The following is a 23,614-nucleotide window of genomic DNA, read 5'->3' as shown; positions in this document are numbered from 1 at the left end:
TATATATTATATACTCACTGGGTTAACTTCTAGTGAAGGAGATAGCAGAGAAATTAAATGGCCCTGGAATGACTTCCAGGTCCCAGGACCAAACTTCGGCAACCGCTGCGTAGTACAGCAGGACAATAGTTCTTTTCACACTACATTACCCATAGTACCTTTTGCTCAGTAAAGTGAACCTAACGATAAAGCTCAACACATTCCTCTCCTTTATTTGTTCATGATTAGTCTACCTGGGGCACTGTATTTACACCCAGATGGACGGGAGAAAATGAGAGAAAATATTTTTTTATTTCAATTTGCTATTTTTGTCGATATTTTGTACTTGTGTTTACACGTCTGCACAAGGGCTTTGGAAGACAAAAGCTGCAACAGCCAATGAGCGAACGGTTTGTTACGGTGTCCGACATTTCTGGTGGTAGAATGGGAAGGTGGGGCGTTTATAGATATTCAGGAAACTATTATTCCTCCGTTTATATCCGATTATGTATGTCGACGGATTATAGCTTTGTAAACGCTACCTGTATCCCTTAGGTAAGATGAAAATAACTGACTTACATGTTAGGCTCCCGGGTAGCAATAAGGGTCGTTTGTCAACGCTCTCCTCTGAGGGGGGCCCGTTCAAACTCATAACATAGGGGTCCTTGAGGTGGAGAGCGAATTTGCAAATGCAACGTTCATGGGCGATTGCAGGATTCGGGATAGTAATATGGTTCCTAGCTAACACGTTTTAGTCATATCGTGTTGAGAGGCAATCTAGCTAATGTTTACAATAGCTGCCCAATTTTTTAAGTCCTGTCTTGGGAGAAATATCCAACAAATTTGAGTAGTATAACGTTACTATACTTCTGGTCGTGCATCCATGCACGTTTTTCACATGTTTTTGATAATCTTTCACTTTTGACCAGATATTGTCCCCTTCATGACAGCTTTATGCTCATTCTTACCAACACTGAAATGTTAAAATCAGGTCTACTTACATCTGGAGCCATTTGTCTTACTAAAACCTCTTGAATGATCAAAATCCTATCAGAACTGAACTCAAAAAAGCCCAATACATGGCAGTGTCACTATGCATGATTGTTCTCTGCATTGTTGTTTTTATTCCTCTGGTTTTCAGGACTAATTCACGGCAGCCCATCAGACCGAGCAATGAAAAGAAAGGCCAGTCATCCTCAGCCTCCCAAACGCAGCCGGCGGGTCAGTGCCAGCAGGGAATGTGCTGCAGAGAAGGGCACAGAGTCGGCCGCCAACACCCCATCGCACTCTGAAACTGTCCCAGAATCAGCCTCTCCAAACCGGCACCTGACTATGTCGCAGCACAGTCACAACCTCCTCAAGTTCTTGAACGAGGACAGGACCCGGCAGAGATTCTGCGATGTGTCAGTGTCTGTGGGCGGGAAGCTCTACAGTGCCCACAAGGTGGTGTTGGCCCACGGGAGCAGCTACTTCCACGCCGAGCTGTCCAAGAACCCCGCCGCGGGACACGTGGCGCTGGACCATGTGGAGGACTCTGTCTTCCAACACCTGCTCGGCTTCCTGTACACCTCCGAGTGCGTCGTCGCAGAGAGGGAGCTTCCGGCTCTAACCCAAGCGGCCCGCTTCCTGGACATGATGGATGTGCTGAAGCTGCTGTGCGAAGAGGGGGACGTCCAGCCGGTAACTGTGACCCCGGCCCAGGCTGAGACACGTGGGGCACCTGAGGTGGAAACGACCTCCAGTGAACCACCAGCAGAGGACACAGACGTCCAAAGCCCAACTGGTATTCAGTGCTCCCTGTGCAGCCGCAGGTTTAGCACTAAAAAGTCCCTGCAGAACCACTTGGCCAAGAGTCACAGTGACATGCAGCAGGCTGACCCAGCTGAAACAGAGAAGATGGCAGGTCAGAGGACTGCTACCACGCGGAGGTCGGCTCGCAGGAGGAGAGCACCCACCAAGTACAAGAGAGATGACATGGAGTACTCTATCAACAACCCCGAAGAAAAACAAAGGACCTTGTCGCCAAGAGACCAAGAGAATGAGCAAGAAGAAGAAGAGGGAGAAGCGGTTGTGGAAAACCAAAAGCCCAAGCTGGACGTGAGAGAGACGTCCAGGCCAGCTCAGGGGGGAGACGAGGAGGAGGAGGAGGAGGAAGAGGAGAGGGACATGAATGAGGAGGAGTTGGCTGGCCAGCAGAAAGCAGAGCTGGTTCGTGCAGCGGACCGGAGCGCATGTCAGCAGGGTTCAGGTGTAGAAACAACGCAGCAGCAGACTGTCCAAGAGGTGGAAGTGCGTGTTCCAACAGCAGGGAGCTCCAGCCAGGCTCCAGTGTATCCTGAGGGTCTGGCTCCAGTCATCATCCAGACCTCCAGCAAGAAGATTCTCAAGTGCCCCAAATGTGACAAGACCTTTGACCGTGCAGGTGGGAACAACGTAGTCAGGTCTAGATTATTATTATCATTATTTCTTGTAGTAGTAATGGCAATAGTAGAAGTAGTTGTAGTATATTATTATTATTATTACCTATTATTACAAACTTATGTATTATTTTTGCAGATTGTGCATGAACATCATGTGTACCTATACTCTGGGCCCTTGTGATCTGAACTTTTGCTACACTAAGCATCAAAGAGAAATCTGTCCCGGTGGCACCACAATGTAAAACATAGAGGCTGTCAATCTGGTTTAATTTGTTTACAGTAATCATGCTAATGTCTTATAATGAATGTGGTCATGATTTCTTGATGTTAAAGTGGTACACACAGCACCTTTTAAATGACACCTCCTTGTATTTTTCAGGGAAGTATGAGAGTCACACCAGGGTGCACACAGGAGAGAAACCATTCCAGTGTGACATCTGCCTTCAGCGCTACTCCACCAAGTCTAACCTGACCGTACACAAGAAGAAGCACGCCAGCGATGCCCCCTTTCAGAAAAAGGAGCACAAGTGCCCCTTCTGTAACAAACTCCATGCCAGCAAGAAAACCCTGGCCAAACATGTCAGGAGGTGAGGCATGGCCACATCACAAGATCCATTCTCCGCACAGCGTTCTGTAGAATAGCAGTCCAACTGTTTATTCAAATTAACTGAGACTCTTCTCAAACTACAGTACATTCAAGGAGACACTGCTACAATAATCTTTTTCAGGTGTCTCTCTTTCTCTCGTCTGGCTGTTACATATTCAGACATTATTTGCGCACAGCTAATTCACCACTGGACCTCCATGATGGCGCCAGCCTCGGTCGCTAGGAGATTTGTGACGCAGCTGCGAATTGGACTGCATGCAGCCATGTTGTGTCATCATGTATCTTTACTGTTTTTTCAGGTTCCATCCAGACCACATCCAAGAGTTTCTTACCATGAGGAAGAGGAAGAGTGAAGGCTGGAAATGTGCCGTAAGAATTGGTTTCAATCACAGAATATTATTCAGTGTTTGCCTGTGGAAGATGATGATGCACGCCTATCTTAAGTACCTGTCTGTTAATGTAGAGGTATGATGATGAATAAATCTGTCTCAGTGATCAAGAAATGTTGCACTAGAGTTTTGTTTTGTTTTAATAATCCATAGATCAATCCCCTCCCCTCGCTCCCTCTCCTCTCCTCTCCTTCTGAACCAGATATGTCTGAAGACCTTCACCCGCAGGCCTCATCTGGAGGAGCACATGATCCTCCACACCCAGGACCGCCCCTTCAAATGTACCTTCTGTGACGAATACTTCAAATCCAGGTTTGCCAGGCTGAAGCACCAAGAAAAGTTCCATTTAGGTGAGAAATGGACAGAGAAAATGAACACTTGTGCTTTTGGGTTAAAAAGAAACCTTTTCAGTAGTTAATGTGGCTTTTCTGTTTATTTAACTTACATTAAATGGCAAAGCTGCCTAAACATAAAACAAAATACCACTGCTGTAAATGTGATTCTTGTTAGTGCATTATGGTAATCAGCAACCACGTTAATAATGAATTGGATCTAGAGGTTAGTTTGAAACTTTGACCCTGTATCCTGTCTCGTCTTCAGGTCCATTTCCCTGTGAGATCTGTGGCCGACAGTTCAATGACACAGGCAACAGAAAGAGGCATATTGAATGCACACATGGGGGCAAGAGAAAATGGACCTGCTTTGTTTGTGGGAAATCAGTAAGGGAAAGGTAGGTCACTCTGTCCCTATACTTAGCCCACACACTTATCTGCAGGCCTATAAGCACTCCATGTTGCTTAAACTATATCTTGAGTGAGTTAAGTGAGTTGCAAATTACCATGTTTATTCCTCTGTTGTTTATTGGCAAAATCAAAGCAAAAGTTGAGCAGATTTCTTTGGTTTGTGTTTTTCTCTTTGCAGGACAACCTTGCGGGAGCACCTGCGGATCCACAGCGGGGAAAAGCCTCACCTCTGCAGTATCTGTGGCCAGAGCTTTCGCCATGGCAGCTCCTATAGGTGGGTCTTATGGCTGCTGGACATGGTTGCTGATGTTGGTGATTGTAATAACTTTATAAACTCTGCGCACGATGAGAGTTTACAAGTTATCTATAAATTCTAAGCAATCTTTTCCTTGGACAGGCTTCATCTCAGAGTGCACCATGATGACAAGCGCTACGAGTGTGACGAATGCGGAAAAACCTTCATACGCCATGATCACCTGACCAAACATCAGAAAATACACTCCGGTGCAGTATAACAAATATAACAGTGTCTCTCTTTTGCCATCTTGATTTTTCTGCCCCTGCACAAGTATTATTATAACAATAGTAACGTAGTGTAGGCTTATGTTTACTGTCTCAGGTCAGTATTTACTTTGACTTAGCCCATGTTGTCTCTGCACAGGGGAGAAAGCACACCAATGCGAAGAGTGTGGGAAGTGCTTCAGACGCCATGATCATCTGACTGTCCACTACAAAAGTGTTCACTTGGGAGAGAAAGTTTGGCAGAAGTATGTTTTCATTTGAATCAAGAACTTATTCACTTTTTTCTAAAGTCCATCACCTTGTAACCTGCACTGACAAAAGGTTTCATCTGACATACAAAGGCACATTGGTACTGAATATCTCCTAGAGCTAAAAAAAACCCAAAAAAAACACAAAGCAGTTGCCCCTCCCGCATCACTTAGCTGGAAATTTTGGCAAATGTTCCCTGTCTGTGTGTCTGCTAATGAAGAATTGTTTGACAGGTATAAAACTGCTGTGCATCAGTGCGAGGTTTGCAAGAAAGAATTCAAAGGAAAGTCCAGCCTGGAAATGCACTTCAGGACCCACTCTGGTAAGATCATAGTGTATCAAGGAAGTCAGTGGACTTGTTTGCATGAAATCATGTTTTGTTTGAGAATAGTATAGGATAGTATCATATTGTTATTTTCCCCAGCATCAGCTTATAATGGAAGATGGAGTTGAGATGGCAATCTAAATTCTACTCATTCATACGTTAAGTATACAGCATATATCTTGTGCAATAATGATGGGAAAAAAACCCTAACCCTCATGTCTTCCTTTTCCATGTGAAAGGTGAGAAACCCTACAGATGCCCCGAATGCCACCAGACATTCCGCATCAAGAAGACCTTGACGAAGCACATGGTGATTCACTCTGACGCCCGTCCCTTCAACTGCCCCCACTGCAGCGCCACCTTCAAAAGGAAAGACAAGCTCAAGTACCACATAGACCACGTGCACAGCACCAAGTTCTCCGAGCAGCCTCTCGCGCCGCTCAGCGAGGACAAAATAGTCTCTCTTCCTTACGAGGAAACCTCAAAGACGTACCGCGCCGAACCCAAGTCGGCCCTCCAGAGCGCCCCCCCTCCTACGAACGTCTGCGTGCCCGTCACTTTAGTGCCGGTCCAGATGGCGGGAGTGTCAGCGGGGCAGGGCGACTTGAGCGCTCACGGGGGCGCACCGCTCTCCTCCCAAACCCACAGCGTTCTTACCATGCAGGCCCAGGGACCGCAGCAGACCTCCGGCTACCAGGCGGCGACAGACCTAGCCTTCCTGGAAAAGTACACCCTCACCCCCCAGCCCGCCAACATCGTCCACCCCGTGAGGCCGGATCAGATGCTGGACCCCAGAGAGCAGTCTTACCTGGGGACGCTGCTGGGACTGGATTCAGCCTCTTCTGTGCAGAACATGTCCAACTCGGATCACTCTCACTGATGCCCTTCAGCCAAAAGCTGTGCGTGGGCAAACCGACTTCAACAGTCATTTTTATATGAACAGAAGTTGTTTTTACAGCTACTAAAACAAGTATTCACCCTTTTATATATTTTAAGACAAAAGGAGAATTCTAGATCTTCATGTAAATGTATTAAAACAAAGTAAAAGTTCCCCCTCCCCCCACCCTTCCAAGCCATCATCCATCAGCAAAACATGTATTCTTGACTTTACATACATCAGACTGACAAAAAAATCCTGATTAAATGCATTTCAAAATGTAGTGGTTGAAGGAACTTATTGTAAGGTGGATTACAAAAAGCACAAATCTCATCAGGTCATTGCATTCATATCTATTTTGAAAATGCTGCAGTGTCGACCTGAGATTTGTCACTGTTGGTTGGAGCTTTTGGGAACAAGTCTGCCATTTTCACCTTTAGTTGTAATACTGGGAAGTCTTATATTGTGGCCTTAATGTGTAATGTAGCTCATGTACTGTCCTGCACTACATGTGGCTCAGAGATCTTATGGGTTTTGTACCTGAATGTGTCTTTCAGATATTCCTATTCAAGTCAACTTGAGAAAGGCATTTTATACTCATGAACTGTACATATGGACACTTTGGTAAAGTACATATGGTAGGCAGTTTTAGTTATGTTTGTGTTCCACAACCTAATGTTATTTACACAGTGAAACTTGGACATGACATAATTAACTTTTTGGTTAACTGAGAAATAATTTGTTATTAGTATTTATTTTATGAAGGAGTTGAACTAGAGGATGACCGAGTACAAACATCAACTGTGATGAAGTAGCTCTATTTTTGAACACGGACTGTGGAGAGACTTTAGATGATGAATTTTAGTTTTGTGACAGTTTCAACAGTTTCCCACCTTCAAACTTGCAGTATCCAGATGCAGAATGAAATAATAAAAATAATGAATATACAAAAACATTTAATTTTCCTTCTAGTTATCTCCCCAGTATCTATCTAGAATGTATCTATCTGTCTGTCTATGTCTCATGCATTTTAAAATAAGAAGTTCACATTGATTTTTATTTTCATATTAGAGGAAAGTTCCAGTCACAAAAAGCTGAAGATTTCTGTTTGAAAGTGGTAGACAGAATGATGGATCAATGTTGAAATTCCTATTCAAGATTTTATTTAGGCCTGTCCATTGAATATACACCATATGTATTTATGCTCTCTGTTGATCATATTTTCAGATAATTAACAGTGACATTTCCAGCTCTGGGTGTAAAGATACAAACTGCATGAAAGAACAACCAGCTGTTTAATTATGGCACATGGCTGTAAACGTAACAGTTTATTTAACTAACACATCCTTTCGCTCCCTTTTACATTATGTAATGGCCATTTAGATCAAAATGAAAACGCAATAGATGGAAAATAAAAAACATTTTTAAAAAAATCAAGTCCAAACTGACAACACGGTCAGGACTTTTTCAGGTGGCTTTATTTCCAAACTGGTCCAGCTGGTTTTTGTTTTCAGTTGGTGGTGAGTGGATCCAAAGACAGCAGTTTCTTAACCTCCATGCTGCAGCCTTAGCACCATCCCTGGATACAAGACAGTGGTTTTAGAGACAATTAACAATTATAATATTTTTTAAAGGAGTAGTTCACCCAAAAATGAAAATTCAGTCATTATCTACTCACCCCCATGCCAGCAGAAAATTGGGTAAAGTTTGTTAGTCCATGCAACAGTCCCGGAGATCACCGGAAGAAATTCAATAAGGGAGCACCCATATTAATGTTTGATGTCCACTTTAGTCTCTGTTCTGTATGTATTCTGCACAGTGTAATACATGCAGCGTTTATAGTTAAAAATGGCACATTTTATGGCATTTTTCATTATTATTATGACATCAAACATTAATATGGGTGCTCGCTTATTGAATTTGACGATTAAATACAAAGTAATTTGTTTAAAACAGTATTTCTACCTATTTTCGCGCTTTTATTTTGAAGGCTAAACAGCCAAACCGGAAGTCTTGTTTCTGCTAATTCAAGCTAGTCTTAGCTATCGAGGCCGGATGCGTGGAATTGTGACGTATTTTGAAATCAACACCTAGAGTGGCGGTTTCAGCTAAATAATGGTGTAAATGTCGGTCTTTTCAAGTCACTTTGGGATCTGTTCGCTTCAAAAGGCTTGGATTATGCTGTAAGAGCTGCATGAAACCAATATGGTTATTTTCCGTTATTTTTTGAAGACTGAAGACAGGTCTCCAGCAACTTCAGTTGTTTTGGAGAAAGCTGCAATGTACTTCTTCCGGGGATCTCCGGGACTGTTGTATGGACTAACAAACTTTACCCGATTTTCTACTGGCATGGGGGTGAGTAGATAATGACTGCATTTTCATTTTTGAGTGAACTATTCCTTTAACATGAAAGTGCTGTAAGCTGGTGATTTTGTAGTTAATAAGCCATTTTAGCAACTCTAGTATGTAAAACTAAACTGTAAAAATCAAATAAAATCCACAAAGCCCTGACTTCAAGACTTCATCAAAAACCAACAAAGATGCAACCAAAGGTAAATGATGGAGTCATGGGTCTTTAATGGGGAAGTTTGATTAAAACATGATTAACATCATATGCGTTTGTTATTCATAGTTTCTGCCATTTATAAAATAATTGATGAGACATTGCAAGAGGGAAGAGAACGTCAGTGTGAATACAGTTCTCTTACTTTGAAAAGTAGATTCAAGATCAACACTTACCTGTGTTATGTAATCGTGAGAACAACCTAAATGGAATCAGATGACAAAGTACAGCAGTGAATATTTGGAGCAGTTTAATGCACTGAGTTTTGTTACTCAGGCCTGACTCACTTTCTGCACAGCCTGCACCGCTTTTTTAAATGTTTTCATGTATTGAATCCTAATTGGAGAGGGAAAGTATCCATTTACAAAACAGGAGACAGCATTTTCATGTTTTGCTTTGATTTAGATATTTTGTCCTTAAATTTAAATAAGTACCCGCAAGTTTTCTACGATTGAAGATCTGTGCTGTTCCTAAATACCCAAAATGTTAGCTGTTCACTAACAGCTTATGGTTTGGGATTCCCTCTTGTCTGATTTCTTCTCCTTCTTCATCCTGATTAAAAACCATCTACATACATGGTGCAGGAGCTTAGTGAATCAGCTAGTGGATGGTTAGCAGACATGACATGTTAACAGACTATAAAGAGGCTGCATGGTCCTGATTCCATCCCATTTAGACTTGGTAAAACTTTGTGAACCTATTCTGTTTCTGGTGTGTTGTGGCATGTGTTAAGTAAGGAGCTGAGTTATACTTACAGGCCTGGAAATTTATGATTCCATTACTGCAGCGACCCAGAGCACGATAAGGCCTCCACCAGTCATCCACTTGAGTACAGTCAAAACGCATACTCTGTCCTTCCTTTACATACCGAACTTGAGGAAGTGTTTTTAACCAATAATACTGAGAGGTGTCCACAGTACAGAAAGTCTCTGCACCAAAGGAACAGAAAATAAGTTTGTTAAGCTGTTTTTCTTCAGGTAACCTGTTTGATCTTTGAGGTTAAAAAATAAATAGTCGTACTGATTTGCTCGTACCTTTGCAAGTGGGTAGTTCTGACCAAGAGCCATTGTTGTAACACGCCACTTGTGCTCCACCCACTCGTTCATAATCTTCATTGCATTTGTATTTCAAAAACATTCTTTCAGTTTCCACAACAGCACCGTTTATGAGTGTGGGGATTTCTCCACATCTGTCAACTGAAATGAAATGAAAAACGGTTTTGCAATTGAAAGTCAGTTTCTGAAAACAAATACAAACATTTGAACTTGTCACAGTAGATTTTATTTGTATCAGTGGGCAATAGCACTAGCAGTTGTGAAGACACAATTGAATGAAATGAATTCCATGTAATCAGCCTGTTATTTTACCCAGCTCTTTATTGAGCCAAGCTGACTGCAGAGCAGATTTTGACCCTGGCTCTCCCCCAAACCACTCAGTGAGTCTAAATACTGAATTGTTACAGATTTTCCCCCAAATACGTCTTGTCACACCCTGGAAAACAGTGAAAGATTTTAATTTGCTGTGGTATTGAATGACGAATGTAATGTAAAATGAGCAATACATGTTATGAATTACTTGGTAGGAATGGAGATCCAATCACACTGGAACCTGAGCCAGAGCCAGTAGAAACTCCTGTAAGATACAGATCAGACGAAGGTAAATATACTGTAGATACCTGAGTTAATATCAGACTGCAAAGTTCTTTGATTTGCATTTCTTCTTGATAAGAACTGTCAATGTAATGACTAAAAGTCTTCCCCATAATGGTTTTGTTAATCAAAGATGAAATAGACTGTCCTTGCTAAAGGAATGAAGAATTTAACTCTCAATCATGCATGTTGATGGAAACTAACTCATATTTGCCATAATGATGAGATGTTCAGTCTTACCTGAGTTGGTCCCATCTGTTACAGGTGGCTTTGGTTCTGAAAGTAATGTATAACAGTAATGTTCAAGAAAGAATGCCACATACACTCACTGGCCTTAGGTACACCTGCTCGTTAACGCAAATAGCCTGCACCTCCAAACAGTGAGGCGTGGCTGCAACTCAATATAGTATAAAGCATGAAGATGGTGAAGAGGTTTAGTTTTTTGTTCGACCAAACATTAGAATGGGCAAGAGCCAAAGTGGCTGGTGGATTCTAAATTCTACCAGCCACTCATATTTTTTACCAGCCACCATTTTGTAATCGCACTTTTGTGTGTAACTAACTTTTGTGTAACATTTGTCTTGCTATGAAAAAAAACAACAACATAAAAAGTATTAATTTAATATATATTCACCTATGGTTATCCATTTTTAATTCTCTCTCCCTCACACCACACACACACACACACTTCAAATGCACAAAAACAAAATACAGACACCCAAACAGCGGTGCACTGTAGATCCATTTTAAGTCAGAACCTTAACAGTCTTTTAACATCAAACTTTAACAAACTCATAACAATCTACCACACACACACACATTAGTTTGAGCCCCAGTGGCCTGACTTCGCTCACAATGCTGACAGACCGGCCACAATGTGACTCAGGCTGGTTCAGTGGCAGACAGGTAGACTAACAGAGACAGACTGCTGTGGTCTGCTTAGGCTGGGGATACACTAGACAACTATTGCCCCGATTTTAGCCAGGATTCACAATCGGGCCGAGTCTGTCCTGGTCTGCACTAGTCTGCAGATTTTGGGGCAGTCGGCGTGGCCAGTTGGCACAGAAAATCTGTAAGTGTATGAGGGGTACAGACTTTAATCGACAAGTGTGTGAGGGGAACAGACTCCAATCTCTTGCCTCCCGACGTGAGTCGGAGCCACTACGATTATATCAAACATGTTTGATTTTTACAAACGGAATCTGGACGCAGTCGGGTAGTGTGTACTCGTCACCAACTCAAATGCGAATGGATCCCGTCAATAGCCAATGAAAAACTATGAAGCTATGACATAACAAGCCAATACGGTATTTAGCGCACACCAAGGAGCAATCAACTAGTTAATTCTTCATACAATAAATTTATAGATAGGCCTACCGATCTTTCTGGTACCAAGGCACACAGGAAAAAAAATACAGGGAAGACTAAATTATTGATTCCACAAAACCTTGGCTGCCAGATGCCGATTTTAGACCGGAAAGTCAGGTTTTATAATTATTATTTATTAGCCTACATGTCCATGTGCGCAGTCCGGTTTTGCAACATAATCATCTGGCACCGTAGCCAACATCGCCTACAAACATTTTCAGCTCCCACTTCATAGCTTTGGCTCCATTATGTAGCAACAGGTATTTGATTCACATTGCTGCTCACCTGCAGCTCCTCTGCGGTCCATACTGCTACGTCTGCCCTTCTACAACTTTATGTAAATGCGTTTTGGGTCTGTGTATTGTTTGGTAATTCTATTTTCCTCCCTCTCTGCTTCTTTCTCCTTTCCGCTTTCCAGGCCTTGATGGTGCTGAAAGACGCACAGCTCTATATTCAGGTTGCAATCCCAAAATAGGCTTTTTTAAATTTTTGTTATTTTATTTTGTTTTACAAAGGAGAAAAGGAAAATCAAGTCCTTTGTAAATGTTGTATCTGCCGTTTCTCACCAGGAAAACGGACAATGCCTTGTATACTTGGATGGATTTTGAAATGAAAATTAAATCATCATTCGTTTTCCATTTTTTATTTTCTGTTTCTGAAAAGAAAATAGAATGGCCAAAAAATACACGGACTGTTTTGCCGTCTGTTTCTTCCTTTATTCCATGCAGATGGTGGCGCAACAACAGCAAGCTCTAGTACACATAAAAATGTATAATGTGAATTTATGTCTATGCTGTATCCCTGTGTTTGCTTTGCTACCGGCATCTCGTAGCGTACCGCGAGAGCTCGTGTTTTCATGTGAGTTTGGTGCGTTCAGTTTGGTTCAGTTGCAGTGACAAGTCGAGTAGTGTGTGATCCCTCGTCTGGTGTAGTCGTTAAGTGTGTGATCCCCAGTTTTTCAGTCGTCATAAATTTTTTTGCAGAAACCAGTCGGTTAGTGTATACGCCCAGTCTTTTCATAATCTGTTAGGATTTTAAAAGTTGTGTGGTGTATCCCCAGCCTTAGGCACATGGAGCCTTTTAATCTGAATAGTAGCCCAATCAGAATAAAAATGCCTCATATACACGCCTCAATCAGAAAAAACTGGCCGATCTGAATGAAATTTCATTCCGTTTGAGAGGGGTGGTTAAACCCTTTCATAATCCGGTCGAAAAATTTCGTCATGTAAACACTCATTCCGATCACTTTCTTTATCTCGTCACATGCTCGCGCATTTAACGCAAGTAAGGAGGATTGGAATGGATGTGCTTGTTATTAACCCCGGGCCGCTCGGGCTTGATGTAGGCGGTGCAGCCCGTTTTTATATCAAGTCCTGACTCCGCCTCTCCGGGCCAGTTTCGGGTTACAGTTGTGAAAATTACAAATGGACACAATCACTGCGGGGGCAAAACAAAACGTCTTTTTCTGACACTTACATCCATGTTATGGAGTCGTATGTTTTGATAAAACTGTTGCTTCATCAGAAAGAACAGCAGTAAAGAAATAACCAACGCAGGTCCATCTTTTAAAAACGTAAGACCGTGTTAAGAGTGCTGGATTCGGTGTTTTGCGCATGTCGGAAACTTTTATTCTGATTACATGCTGTGGAGCATGTAAACGCACATCTCAATGCGATCGTTATATTTAGTGCTCATGTAAACACTTGCGTGGCAATCTTCCTTCGGAATGATTTCATTCAGAATGAAAAAAAAAAAAGTCTCATACCGCAGCTACTGTCTCTCTCTCCGCGTGTTGCCGACAGTGGGAGCAAAACACTGACTAGTCTCATCGAAAACTAGCCAGTCACGCAACTCCCCACTGTCGGCTCTTCTCCACTTCTCATTAAAAAATCGGCTTTTAAATTTTGGTTCGAGAGTTGTTGTCTCCTCTTGTGTAGGTGTACTTACATCAGCCGCTCTCTTTACACCCGCAATGTAATGCCACATTGTTGTTTAAATAACGTTAGTCCGTCAGATTTCTTTCTTCTGATGCAATTTGCGGCAGACTAGATGCAGCTTTGAATTTGAATTTCACGTCTAATCAAATTGGCGGTCAGTGGCCCGAACCTTACTCTGATTGGTCGAGACTCGAGATGCAGGAGGAGACATAGCTAACCGGCCACTGTGGCTGGTAGGTTGATCAAAGTTTCCAACACTGGCCGTGATCGAAGTGACTTTGACTGTGGTATGATTGTTGGTGCCAGACGTGGTGGTTCAGCATCTCAAAAACAGCTGCCTTCCTGAGATTTTCACACACTACAGTCTCTAGAGTTTACAGAGAATGGTGCGATAAATAAAAAACAGCCAGTGAGCCTCAGTTCTGTGGCTGAACACACCTTGTTAATGAGAGCGATCAGAGAAGAATGGTGAGACTTGTTCAAGTTTACAGAAAGGCCACAAATGCTCAAATAAGAGCTCTTCACAACAGTGGGGTGCAGAAGGGCATCTCTGAACACACAACATGTTTAAGCGGATAGGCTACAGCAGCAGAGGACCACGCTGGGTTCCACTCCAGCTAAGAACAGGAAGATGAGGCTACAGTGGGAATGCGATCACCAAAAGTGGATGATTAAAGATTGGAAAAACATTGTGTGGTCTGTCAAATCTTGATTTCTGCTGTGACATGCAGATGGTAGGTTCAGAATTTGGCATAAACAGCATGAATCCATGGATCCATCCTGCCTTGTGTCAACGGTGCAAGCTGGTGCTGGTGGTGTAATGGTGTGGGGAATGTTTTCTTGGCACACATTAGGCCCCTTAATACCAATTGAGCATCATTTGAATGCCACAGCATACCTAAGCATTGTTGCTGACCATGTGCATCCCTTTATGGCCACAGTATACTCTTTTTCAAATGGATACCTCCAGCAGGATAATGTGCCATGATACAAAGCGCATATCATCTCAAGCTGGTTCCACGAACATGACGGTGGCTTCAGTTCACTCCAGTGGCCTGCACAGTCCCCAGATCTCAATCCAATAGAGCTCCTGTGTGAAGTGGTGGAACGGGAGGTTTGCAGCATCAGTGTGTGGCCAAAAAATCTGTAGGAATTGCGTGCTGCTACCGAGTAAGAATGGACCACAATCCCTTCCAGCACCTTGTTGAGTCCATGCCGCAAAGAATTCAGGCTGTTCTTGAGGCAAAAGGGGGTCCTAACCTGTACTAGATAGGTGTACCTAAAGGGGCCGGTGGGTACACAATCAATACACTGTTTAAGGGTAAGGTCTTTTAAAAGGTTTATAACTTTGACAACTCTTGTTAAAAGTGTGCATTCTTAAGGTATTTCCAGTGTACATTAACAACAACAACCAACAACAAAGATGTCTGATTTTTGAATAAAACTCATTCCTCCACCATGGGCAAAAAGTCTATGATGGATTATCTTTCTTTTGCAATCAGTTCTCTAACTCTTATTTCCAAAATGTGTTGGTAACATATCTTTACCTCACTGTGCACTTACTGCATGGTTGCCCTGTGCTCCAGTCACCAGCAAAGCAAAAGATGACTGTTTGTGTGTCTGCTGTTCCTTCTACAGCATACCCATCTTCACATTCATAGGATACTTCAGAATCTTCAGCAAACACTTCCTGATCTTCCAGATTAGTAATTACTGCATGGGGGATTTTGGGGGGTTCATCACATGCATAACTACTCTCTGTAAATAAGCAAATAAATCATATGTAAGGATAGGTAGAGGTGCCCAGATGGATGGCTACTTGGTAACATTGGTTATTCTCTGAGAATTCAAAACTTTGCAGTTGACTCCGACAGTAAACATTTGTCACACTGCCAGCCAGAGGGTGGGAGTGTGAGACAAACATGGCTGCCACAGAAAACAGCAATGTTAAAATATTTTTTTATCGGTGATGTTGGCTTTCAACTAATGGTGTCATTCAAACCTAAACATTCAAACATTGTTATTAATCTGGTTATTTTTCCAATTTACTAGAGCAACACATCTCACAGACTTACTCTCACAGATTGGAATTGATGTCCATGTTCCATTTTTACATTCAGCTGTGGCATCGTGGTCTTTAAATATATATCCATTGTCACACATAATCCTAATTTTTTCTGTTTCCTCATACCAACCATTAGGGTTTTGTGTGTATTTTGCATTGGAGATACTTGGCGGGAGGCAGGATTTTTCATCTGAGAAAAGAAAAGAAAGAGAATAAAACCACATGTAAGGAATATAAATATTTCAATATTCTTTTATTATTCCTTCCAGCCCCAGGAAGATTGGACCTTCTCGGTTGCTCGGTGCAGTGAGGGATCCGTCTACGTTTTAGGAATCGACTCTAGAGAATTACCAGAGAATCGACTCTCGAAACTTAAAAGTTTGAGAGATGAGACTATAGTGCATAGTCTAGTCATTTTCCAAGAGGACTGTTTCTGTTGTTTAAAGGGTTAAAACTATAGACTATACAAAATAAAACAGGAGGAAATAAAATAGGAGCTGCTACTTGATCCCATAGACTTCTAGCAATTGTGTTAAGCTAACTGTTCCCATACCTTCAAACTGCACACAGATGTGCGATGTGAACCAAACTTGTGACGTGGAGCAAGGGGTGGGACAAAAGCATAAGTTCAGTTAACTTTATGCAAATGAGTGCGGTGTTCGCCATGCGAGAACCGATCCATTTGGCCGAAGAAGATAACGTTGATTACGCAATGCTTCCATTGGCTTTCACCAACTTTCTCATTGTAAATGTGGTCAGCTAACAAGACTGACATAAAGTTATATCACTTTTTGTGAAAATATGATCATTCTCCGGAAAACAACTATTATATACCCTAACAATAAACCTTGGACCAGTAAATCCCTTAAATGTATTCTCAACCAAAAAAAGCTGGCCTTTTATCAAGGGGAGGCCCAGAAACTTGTTAAAAGGGAGATAAAGTTGGCGAAACTAAAATATAAGGACAAGGTTGAGGGTGAATTAAGAAATGGAAATTCTCGCTCAGCTTGGAAGGGAATTAAGTCCATGGTCGGGATACAGGACAAGGGTCAGAGGGTGCTAAACTCTGACAGATCTGACTGTGATCTGGCAGAGGAGTTAAACTGCTTTTATACAAGGTATGATATTTATGATTTTAACCACGAACTCTCAGAGTTCCGGGGAAGGACGGAGGTCTGCACAGTTCAGATTGATGAGACCAAGGTGTGGAGAGCTCTTTGTCATATCAAAGAGAGGAAAAGTCCAGAGCCTGACTGTATAAGGGGGAAACTGCTCAAAAGCTGTGCCAGGTCAGTGGCATCTTTTCATTTATCTTCCAGTCGTCATTAGCACAGCAGAAAGTTCCCCAATTGTGGAAAGAATCTATTGTGGTACCAGTGGCTAAAGTTAAATCACCTTAACGACTATCGCCCTGTAGCCCTCACTTCCTTTGTCATGAAAACCTTTGAAAGGATTGTTAAACATGAGATTACGGCAATGACACAGGATATGTTCGACCCTGTCCAGTTTGCCTTGGATGGGGAGGGGGGTGGAAGACGCTACGGCACACATCTTGCACACAGACTTTTATCCAATTTTAAATTAGATAGCATTGTCTGCTGGCTCGTTGATTTTTTAACAAATAGGCCACAAAGAGTTTGTGTGAACAGCTCACTGTCCAGTGAACTCATGTGTTCCACTGGATCCCCCCAGGGTTGTGTCTTGTCCCCGCTTATATTTGTCCTCTACACAAATGACTGTCAGAGTAATCTTAACTCTAGGCATGTGCTTAAATTTGCTGATGACGTGTCCAAGACAAAGGAGATGTTTATTGACATTCGTTGGAATCCCCCATCCCCTCTGCCAACCATCATTAAAGGTGAGCCAGTGGAGGCAGTACAAGTACTTGGGGACCGTCCTTGATGACAAATTCACTTTTAATGCCAACACTGATTTTTATCTGTAAAAAGGCAAATCAAAGGCTGTTCTTCTTAAGGAAGCTGAGAAGTTTTAATGTTGATAAGTTCTTAAAATGTTTTATTCTTCTTATATCGAATGAGTTTTAACCTTTGCAATGATCTGTTGGTTTGGCAACCTCAGCATGGCGAACAAATGTAGACTAGGGAGTATTTCTTGTCAGAAGATTATTGGTGTCAATCTGACCTTGGTCATCTTTATCAAGTCAGAGCCACTTAGAAGGCTATGGCTATCTTACTGGACCCCCAGCATCCTCTGTATAGGGAGTTTCAGCTTCTTCCATCAGGGCAGAGGTTCAGCTTCCCCAGAAGGACCAAATCCAACAGATATACTACATCATTTGTTCCATCAGCCATTAGTTTTTTAAATACGCTTTAGCTGATTATTTCCTTTTATTGCTTCTCACTTACTTAGATTTATTTATTTGTCTATTTATTCTGTCTCGTTATGTCCTAATGGTATGACGACATTATCATTGCTGCTGTGGTGCTGTTTCTTATGCCACGTGTGACTGTGATTGTATGGCTTTTATGTGACCACTGTTCTGCAAAACTAATTGCCCCTTGGGGACAATAAAGGCTTACTTACTTACTTACTTCCTTACTTACAGGGACCAACCAGGGTGCGTGAAGCACACTGGGGAAAAAGAAGGGTTTTTTTTTTCTCTTTTTTTTCATCTGTGGATTGGGTCGGGGATTTGCGGGATATTTGTCATCACTTGCGGGCGTCAGGGAGCTAATGGTCATATTCGGGAGACTCCCGGGTGCTTTCAGGAGAGGTGGGATGTCTACCTCTCTCCCTACCTTTCGGGACACTGACAGGAGAAATGCTGCCTGGAGGAAGGAGGCGGTGCTCCTGGCGGCTCTACATCTGCCGTTTAGACGGATTCATTTGCCACATTAAAAAAGGGTACATACATTGTAGTATATTTTCTTACTTCAAGGTGCAGAAGTAAAAAAAAACACTGCATACCCACATCTTCCCATAGGACTACACCACTAACATAAACAGATGAATAATGTCAGATCATGAATGCTAGTTCTTGCTAACCTTTAAGTAGAATATGTAGCCTAGCTTATCAGATCTAGTCCTAGTATTTGTGATGAGAAAAAAGCAATCGTTTATAGATTCATGTTAAGCATTACGTGTTTTCGCAGTAGGCCTTCACTGAAAAGGTTTTCAGAGCACAAAAGCGTCCATCTCTGAGCTAGAAATGGATTTACTGAAATAGCCCCATGTGTCCTGAGTTTGAGAAAACAAAGCGTATAGGCCTAATAAAACCAAAGTGTCGACAAGGAGGGGATAGTGTTATCAGTGTATTTCAGATCAGGCCAACGGTTGGACAGTTTACATACACGTCATTCGAGCCTACATGGTATGAAGGATCCCGAGCCTAGATGGTAGCAAAGGCTATCTTCCCTGAACGGTAGATATGTCACGCCCCATCTCCAACATTCTTTCTTCAAAAATGGATTATTACGAGCGCCCCCTACAACCAGTAAGCGCAAATAAACTCTGAAATGACTGGACAAGATTGGGCTAGATGGCTATGATGATTTTTTTTTTAAACCTAGCTTCCGTATTGATGTTTGAGCGTCCTCTCTGGCCAAGAGTGATGAATCTTCAGTTTAGGGATGATAATCTTTGATGGTAATCGAGCCCAGATGGTACCGACACCTGCTGTTATGATTATAGTGACCGCAAAATGCTCACAACCATGTCGCACTCTACGTCTCCTACGTGCCTAGTATGGCAGCAACGTTAAGATTATTTAGACACTCATTAGGGTAAGAGAAAATGCGAGTACTTTGATTCCATGTTGGTATCTTTTTCAAGATGAAATTTAAATATTCTTTAAATGTAGATCCTGGACTGGTCTCTAGGAGAATGTTGAATCCAAAATGTGCAGGGTCATCATTTAAAAAATACTTTTGCCATTTTTAAAAATGCCTCTCCTAGTGACCAATCTTTGAAATTTGACCTCAGTTGTTGATATGATATGTTTTCCCTATTTTCAGTATTTTCAGCATTTTCAGTGTCCTGGAACAACTTTTTATGTGCAAGTTGTTTTTGTTTTTTTCACTTTAGAGTTTCCTGTAGTGAAAGATGGATGACATTGTTCTTTGGCAGAATACAACAAGTTTCATGATAACACTTGGATCAAGCTTACTTGTGGACTTACTCACTACAAATTAAATAAAAAGATGACACTCTTAGAATGGAAAGGACATCTGCTGCCTTTCTTCCTATTCAAATAAACCAAAAGAGATATTTGTGAAACACTTACCTATACACTGTGGTTTATGTGACCATTTGCCATTTTGACATGTGCTTCTTGCCCACCAGCCCTTTACTGCTGGTTTACGTCCATTATAACAGGTGTAAGTGAGGTGTGTTCCATGTGAATAGGTCACTTGCACAGGGACAAAAAAACCACCATCCAGTCTGGGTGCATTACAGGGCTCTGTCTCACTTTGCGCTGAAATAAAATGAGCAAGAGAATACTAAACTTGTTATTTTGGAAAATTAAAATAGTTGTATGTAATCACACAACAGAATTCAACGTTCTTACCATTTACTGCTCCAGGAAACCAAATCAGAAGAACAAACCCAAGGCATCTGAAGCACATCTTGTCAGGCATTAAATCATCACACGACAAAGCAGAGCTTATGACCTACTTCAGATCAGGACCAGTAAATCATTAAGGGCCTTTCCCAAAAACGTTGAATGTGGAGTAAACACTCCAGTGTGTTATTGACATGCTGCTGCTCAGTAGTCAACACACAGATAAAATGCAATATGCAAATAGACACACACACACACACACACAGAAAGAGAGAAGGGGAGAGAGATGCACGTACTTTCAAAGTTACAGCGATTTTCTTCTTTCCTCTTCTATGTATACTGAATTCAGTTTCAGTGGTACACATGAGAAAACCCCTCACTACACACTGGTGCTTTGACAACGTGATCTTATAGAATTTAGTGAAACGAGAAAGTCTGAAACAAAGATTATGTGTTGTGGACACAAATTATTGAGGATTACTTTCCTCTACATTAAGCGACAAAAACACAAACTGGATTCTATGGCAACACCACTAATTGGACACGCCATTTTCACCTTAAGGTTAGCTACCTGTTAAATTTAGCCAAATTTAGCAGCCAAATTCAACAACTTTGGTTAAAGGAATGGCTCACACAAAAATGAAAATTCAGTCATTATCTACACACCCCCATGCCAGTAGAAAATCGGGTAAAGTTTGTTAGTCCATACAACAGTCCCAGAGATCCCCATTGCAGCTTTCTCCAAAACAACTGAAGTTGCTGGAGACCTGTCTTAAGTCTTCAAACAATAACGGAAAATAACCATAAAATGACTCCGTGCAGCTGTTACAGAATAGGCTACTCCAAGTCTCTTGAAGCCAAACGATCCCAAAGTGACCTGAAAAGACCGACATTTACACCATTATTTAGCTGAATTTTTTTTATTATTGTAAATTTAATATCAGGTACAAAGTCCTTAAAGACATGTCACAACAATCAAGTAACAAACAAGCAAAGAAACTAAAAACAAAGCCAGGGGACTAAACATAAATTCACATTCATATACATTGAATGACTTGCACAAATTCATTGTCTTAATGGCCTTCTTGTTTTCAGAGGAAATAATTGTTTTAATGTATTGCTTGGCTTTATTATCAAAAGCAACTAATGAGGGTTTAGAATTATTACATTTGGATTTGTGGATATGGTATTTTGCCAAAATAATAATTAGGTTTATAAGGTAACTTTCTCTGACTTTATTAATATATTGATGTCAAACAATATCAGAGTCAATATTATCAATAATAAACCTGCATAAGTCTTTCCAAAGCTTTTTGGAGTGGACACAGTGCCAAAACAAATGAAGAAGTGTTTCTGGGTATACATCACAAAATGAACAGTTTACATTAATATCCTTTTTCAATTTTACAAGATAATGATTTGCTGGGTAATATCGATGTGTAATTTTAAAAGAGACCTCCCTTATTTTATTAGTCAATAAAAATGTATTTATTTAGCGGAAATCACCACTCTAGCTGTTATTTCAAAATACGAATACGCAGAAACAAGACTTCCGGTTTGCCTGTTTATCCTTCAAAATAAAAACCTGAGGTTTGAAAATGGGTAGAAATACTGTTTTAAATCAAATTTGTATTTAATCGTCAAATCGTCAAGTCAGCACCCATATTATGTTTGATGTCATAATAATAATGAAAAATGCCATAAAATGTGCCATTTTAACTATAAACGCTGCATGTATTACACTGTGCAGAATACATACAGAACAGACACTAAAGTAGACATCAAACATTATTGTCACTTTAGTGCCGGTCCCAAGCTGCGTGGGCAAACCACCTTCAACAGTCATGTTAATATGAACAGAAGTTGTCTTCACAGCTACTAAAACAAGTATTCACGCACCCTTTTATATGGGATTTCAACACAAAGGAGAATTCTAGGTCTTCATGTAAGTATCAAAAATATTCTTCACTCTACTCGAGTATTGTAAAGCAATCCACCATACACCCTAGAATCCCATAAAGGCTATCTGAAGTGCAAGACCCTAAATTGGAATAACAATCCCCCCAAAATCTAGCCCAAAAGGAACTAGCAGACAAACAGTTTCATAAACTAGGTTTCTCTGTCATTTGAATTTTATACCTTTACATGCATTTCTACACAATTTTCCTTTTCACTTTGATAGAATACTTCACATACATCAGACTGAATGAATTTATCGTAAGGTGGATTACAAAAAGCACAAATCTCATCAGGTCATTGCATTCATATCTATTTTGGAAATGCTGCAGTGTCGACCTGAGATTTGTCACTGTTGGTTGGAGCTTTTGGGAACAAGTCTGCCATTTTCACCTTTAGTTGTAATACTGAGAAGTCTTATATTGTGGCCTTAATGTGTAATGTAGCTCATGTACTGTCCTGCACTACATGTGGCTCAGAGATCTTATGGGGTTTGTACCTGAATGTGTCTTTCAGATATTCCTATTCAAGTCAACTTGGGAAAGGCATTTTATACTCATGAACTGTACATATGGACACTTTGGTAAAGTACATATTGTAGGCAGTTTTAGTTATGTTTGTGTTCCACAACCTAATGTTATTTACACAGTGAAACTTGGAAATGACATAATTAACTTTTTGGTTAACTGAGAAATAATTTGTTATTAGTATTTATTTTATGAAGGAGTTGAACTAGAGGATGACCGAGTACAAACATCAACTGTGATGAAGTAGCTCTATTTTTGAACAGACTGTAGAGACACTTGAGATGATGAATTTTAGTTTTGTGACAGTTTCAACTGTTTCAACACACCTTCAAACTTACAGTATCCAGATGCAGAATGAAATATTAAAAATAATTAATATACAAAAACATTTAATTTGTTTTCTACTATAGTTATCTATCTATCTATCTATCTATCTATCTATCTATCTATCTATCTGTCTGTCTCTGTCCACATAGATTTTTATTTTCATATTGGAGGACTGTTCCAGTCACAAAAAGCTGAAGATTTTTGTTTTTGTTGTAGACAAAATGGTGAAATTCCTATTGAAAATTATATTTAGGCCTGTCCATCCAGTATAGCATATTTATGTCTTCTCTCTGTTGATCATATTTTCGGATCATTAACAGTCATTAACAGTCATTAACAGAGCCCGCCCACCGTGCTTATAGCATAATAAATCACTCTGGTGCTACAAGCAAGATACGGTGTGCAGGCTCTTCTCTATTTCTTTAGTCTCTCCTAAGCCAAGCACCTGTGACAAAAACCATCGAATGTGCGAGTGCCTTGACCTCTACGGATCATTAACAGTGACATTTCCATCTCTGGGTGTAAATATACAAACTGCATGAAAGAACAAACATTGCATTTTGTTTGTTTTCTCTCCCTTTTACATTAT

The 23,614-nt window shown here is 41.0% G+C and overlaps 3 protein-coding genes across 4 annotated transcripts in view; 1 reads left to right on the top strand and 2 right to left on the bottom strand.

Annotated features, from left to right (window-relative positions):
* The window catches only part of cdc73 (cell division cycle 73, Paf1/RNA polymerase II complex component, homolog (S. cerevisiae)), a 103,030-nt gene that overhangs the window by 36,125 nt on the left and 43,291 nt on the right, over positions 1-23,614 (bottom strand). The gene's annotated exons all lie outside the window — the stretch shown is intronic.
* zbtb41 (zinc finger and BTB domain containing 41) lies at positions 406-22,598 on the top strand. 2 transcript variants are annotated; one of them, XR_011785293.2, is made up of 12 exons: positions 406-534; positions 1,121-2,401; positions 2,779-2,986; positions 3,306-3,375; positions 3,598-3,745; positions 3,996-4,125; positions 4,317-4,412; positions 4,536-4,642; positions 4,800-4,905; positions 5,143-5,231; positions 5,474-6,448; positions 22,468-22,598. XR_011785293.2 is itself a non-coding variant. In XM_071917693.2 (11 exons), exons 2-11 carry the CDS (start codon positions 1,153-1,155, stop codon positions 6,112-6,114), a joined length of 2,844 nt encoding a protein of 947 aa, XP_071773794.2. In that variant the 5' UTR covers positions 406-534; positions 1,121-1,152; the 3' UTR covers positions 6,115-7,030. The 2 variants fall into 2 exon arrangements, 1 of the variants encoding a protein (XP_071773794.2); XM_071917693.2 differs by lacking the exon at positions 22,468-22,598 and having other exon boundaries at positions 5,474-7,030.
* On the bottom strand, positions 7,679-20,279 carry LOC139926114 (complement factor H-related protein 1-like). Its single transcript, XM_078287634.1, has 9 exons — positions 20,222-20,279; positions 19,937-20,128; positions 15,704-15,883; positions 15,176-15,386; positions 14,796-14,907; positions 9,709-9,913; positions 9,430-9,603; positions 8,851-8,876; positions 7,679-7,690 (listed from the first exon to the last, which is right to left on the bottom strand). Exons 1-9 carry the CDS (start codon positions 20,277-20,279, stop codon positions 7,679-7,681), a joined length of 1,170 nt encoding a protein of 389 aa, XP_078143760.1.

The sequence above is a fragment of the Centroberyx gerrardi genome, chromosome 13, assembly GCF_048128805.1.
Source record: "Centroberyx gerrardi isolate f3 chromosome 13, fCenGer3.hap1.cur.20231027, whole genome shotgun sequence".
Lineage (NCBI taxonomy): Eukaryota > Metazoa > Chordata > Actinopteri > Beryciformes > Berycidae > Centroberyx > Centroberyx gerrardi.
This window is presented reverse-complemented; position numbering and strand designations above follow the sequence as displayed.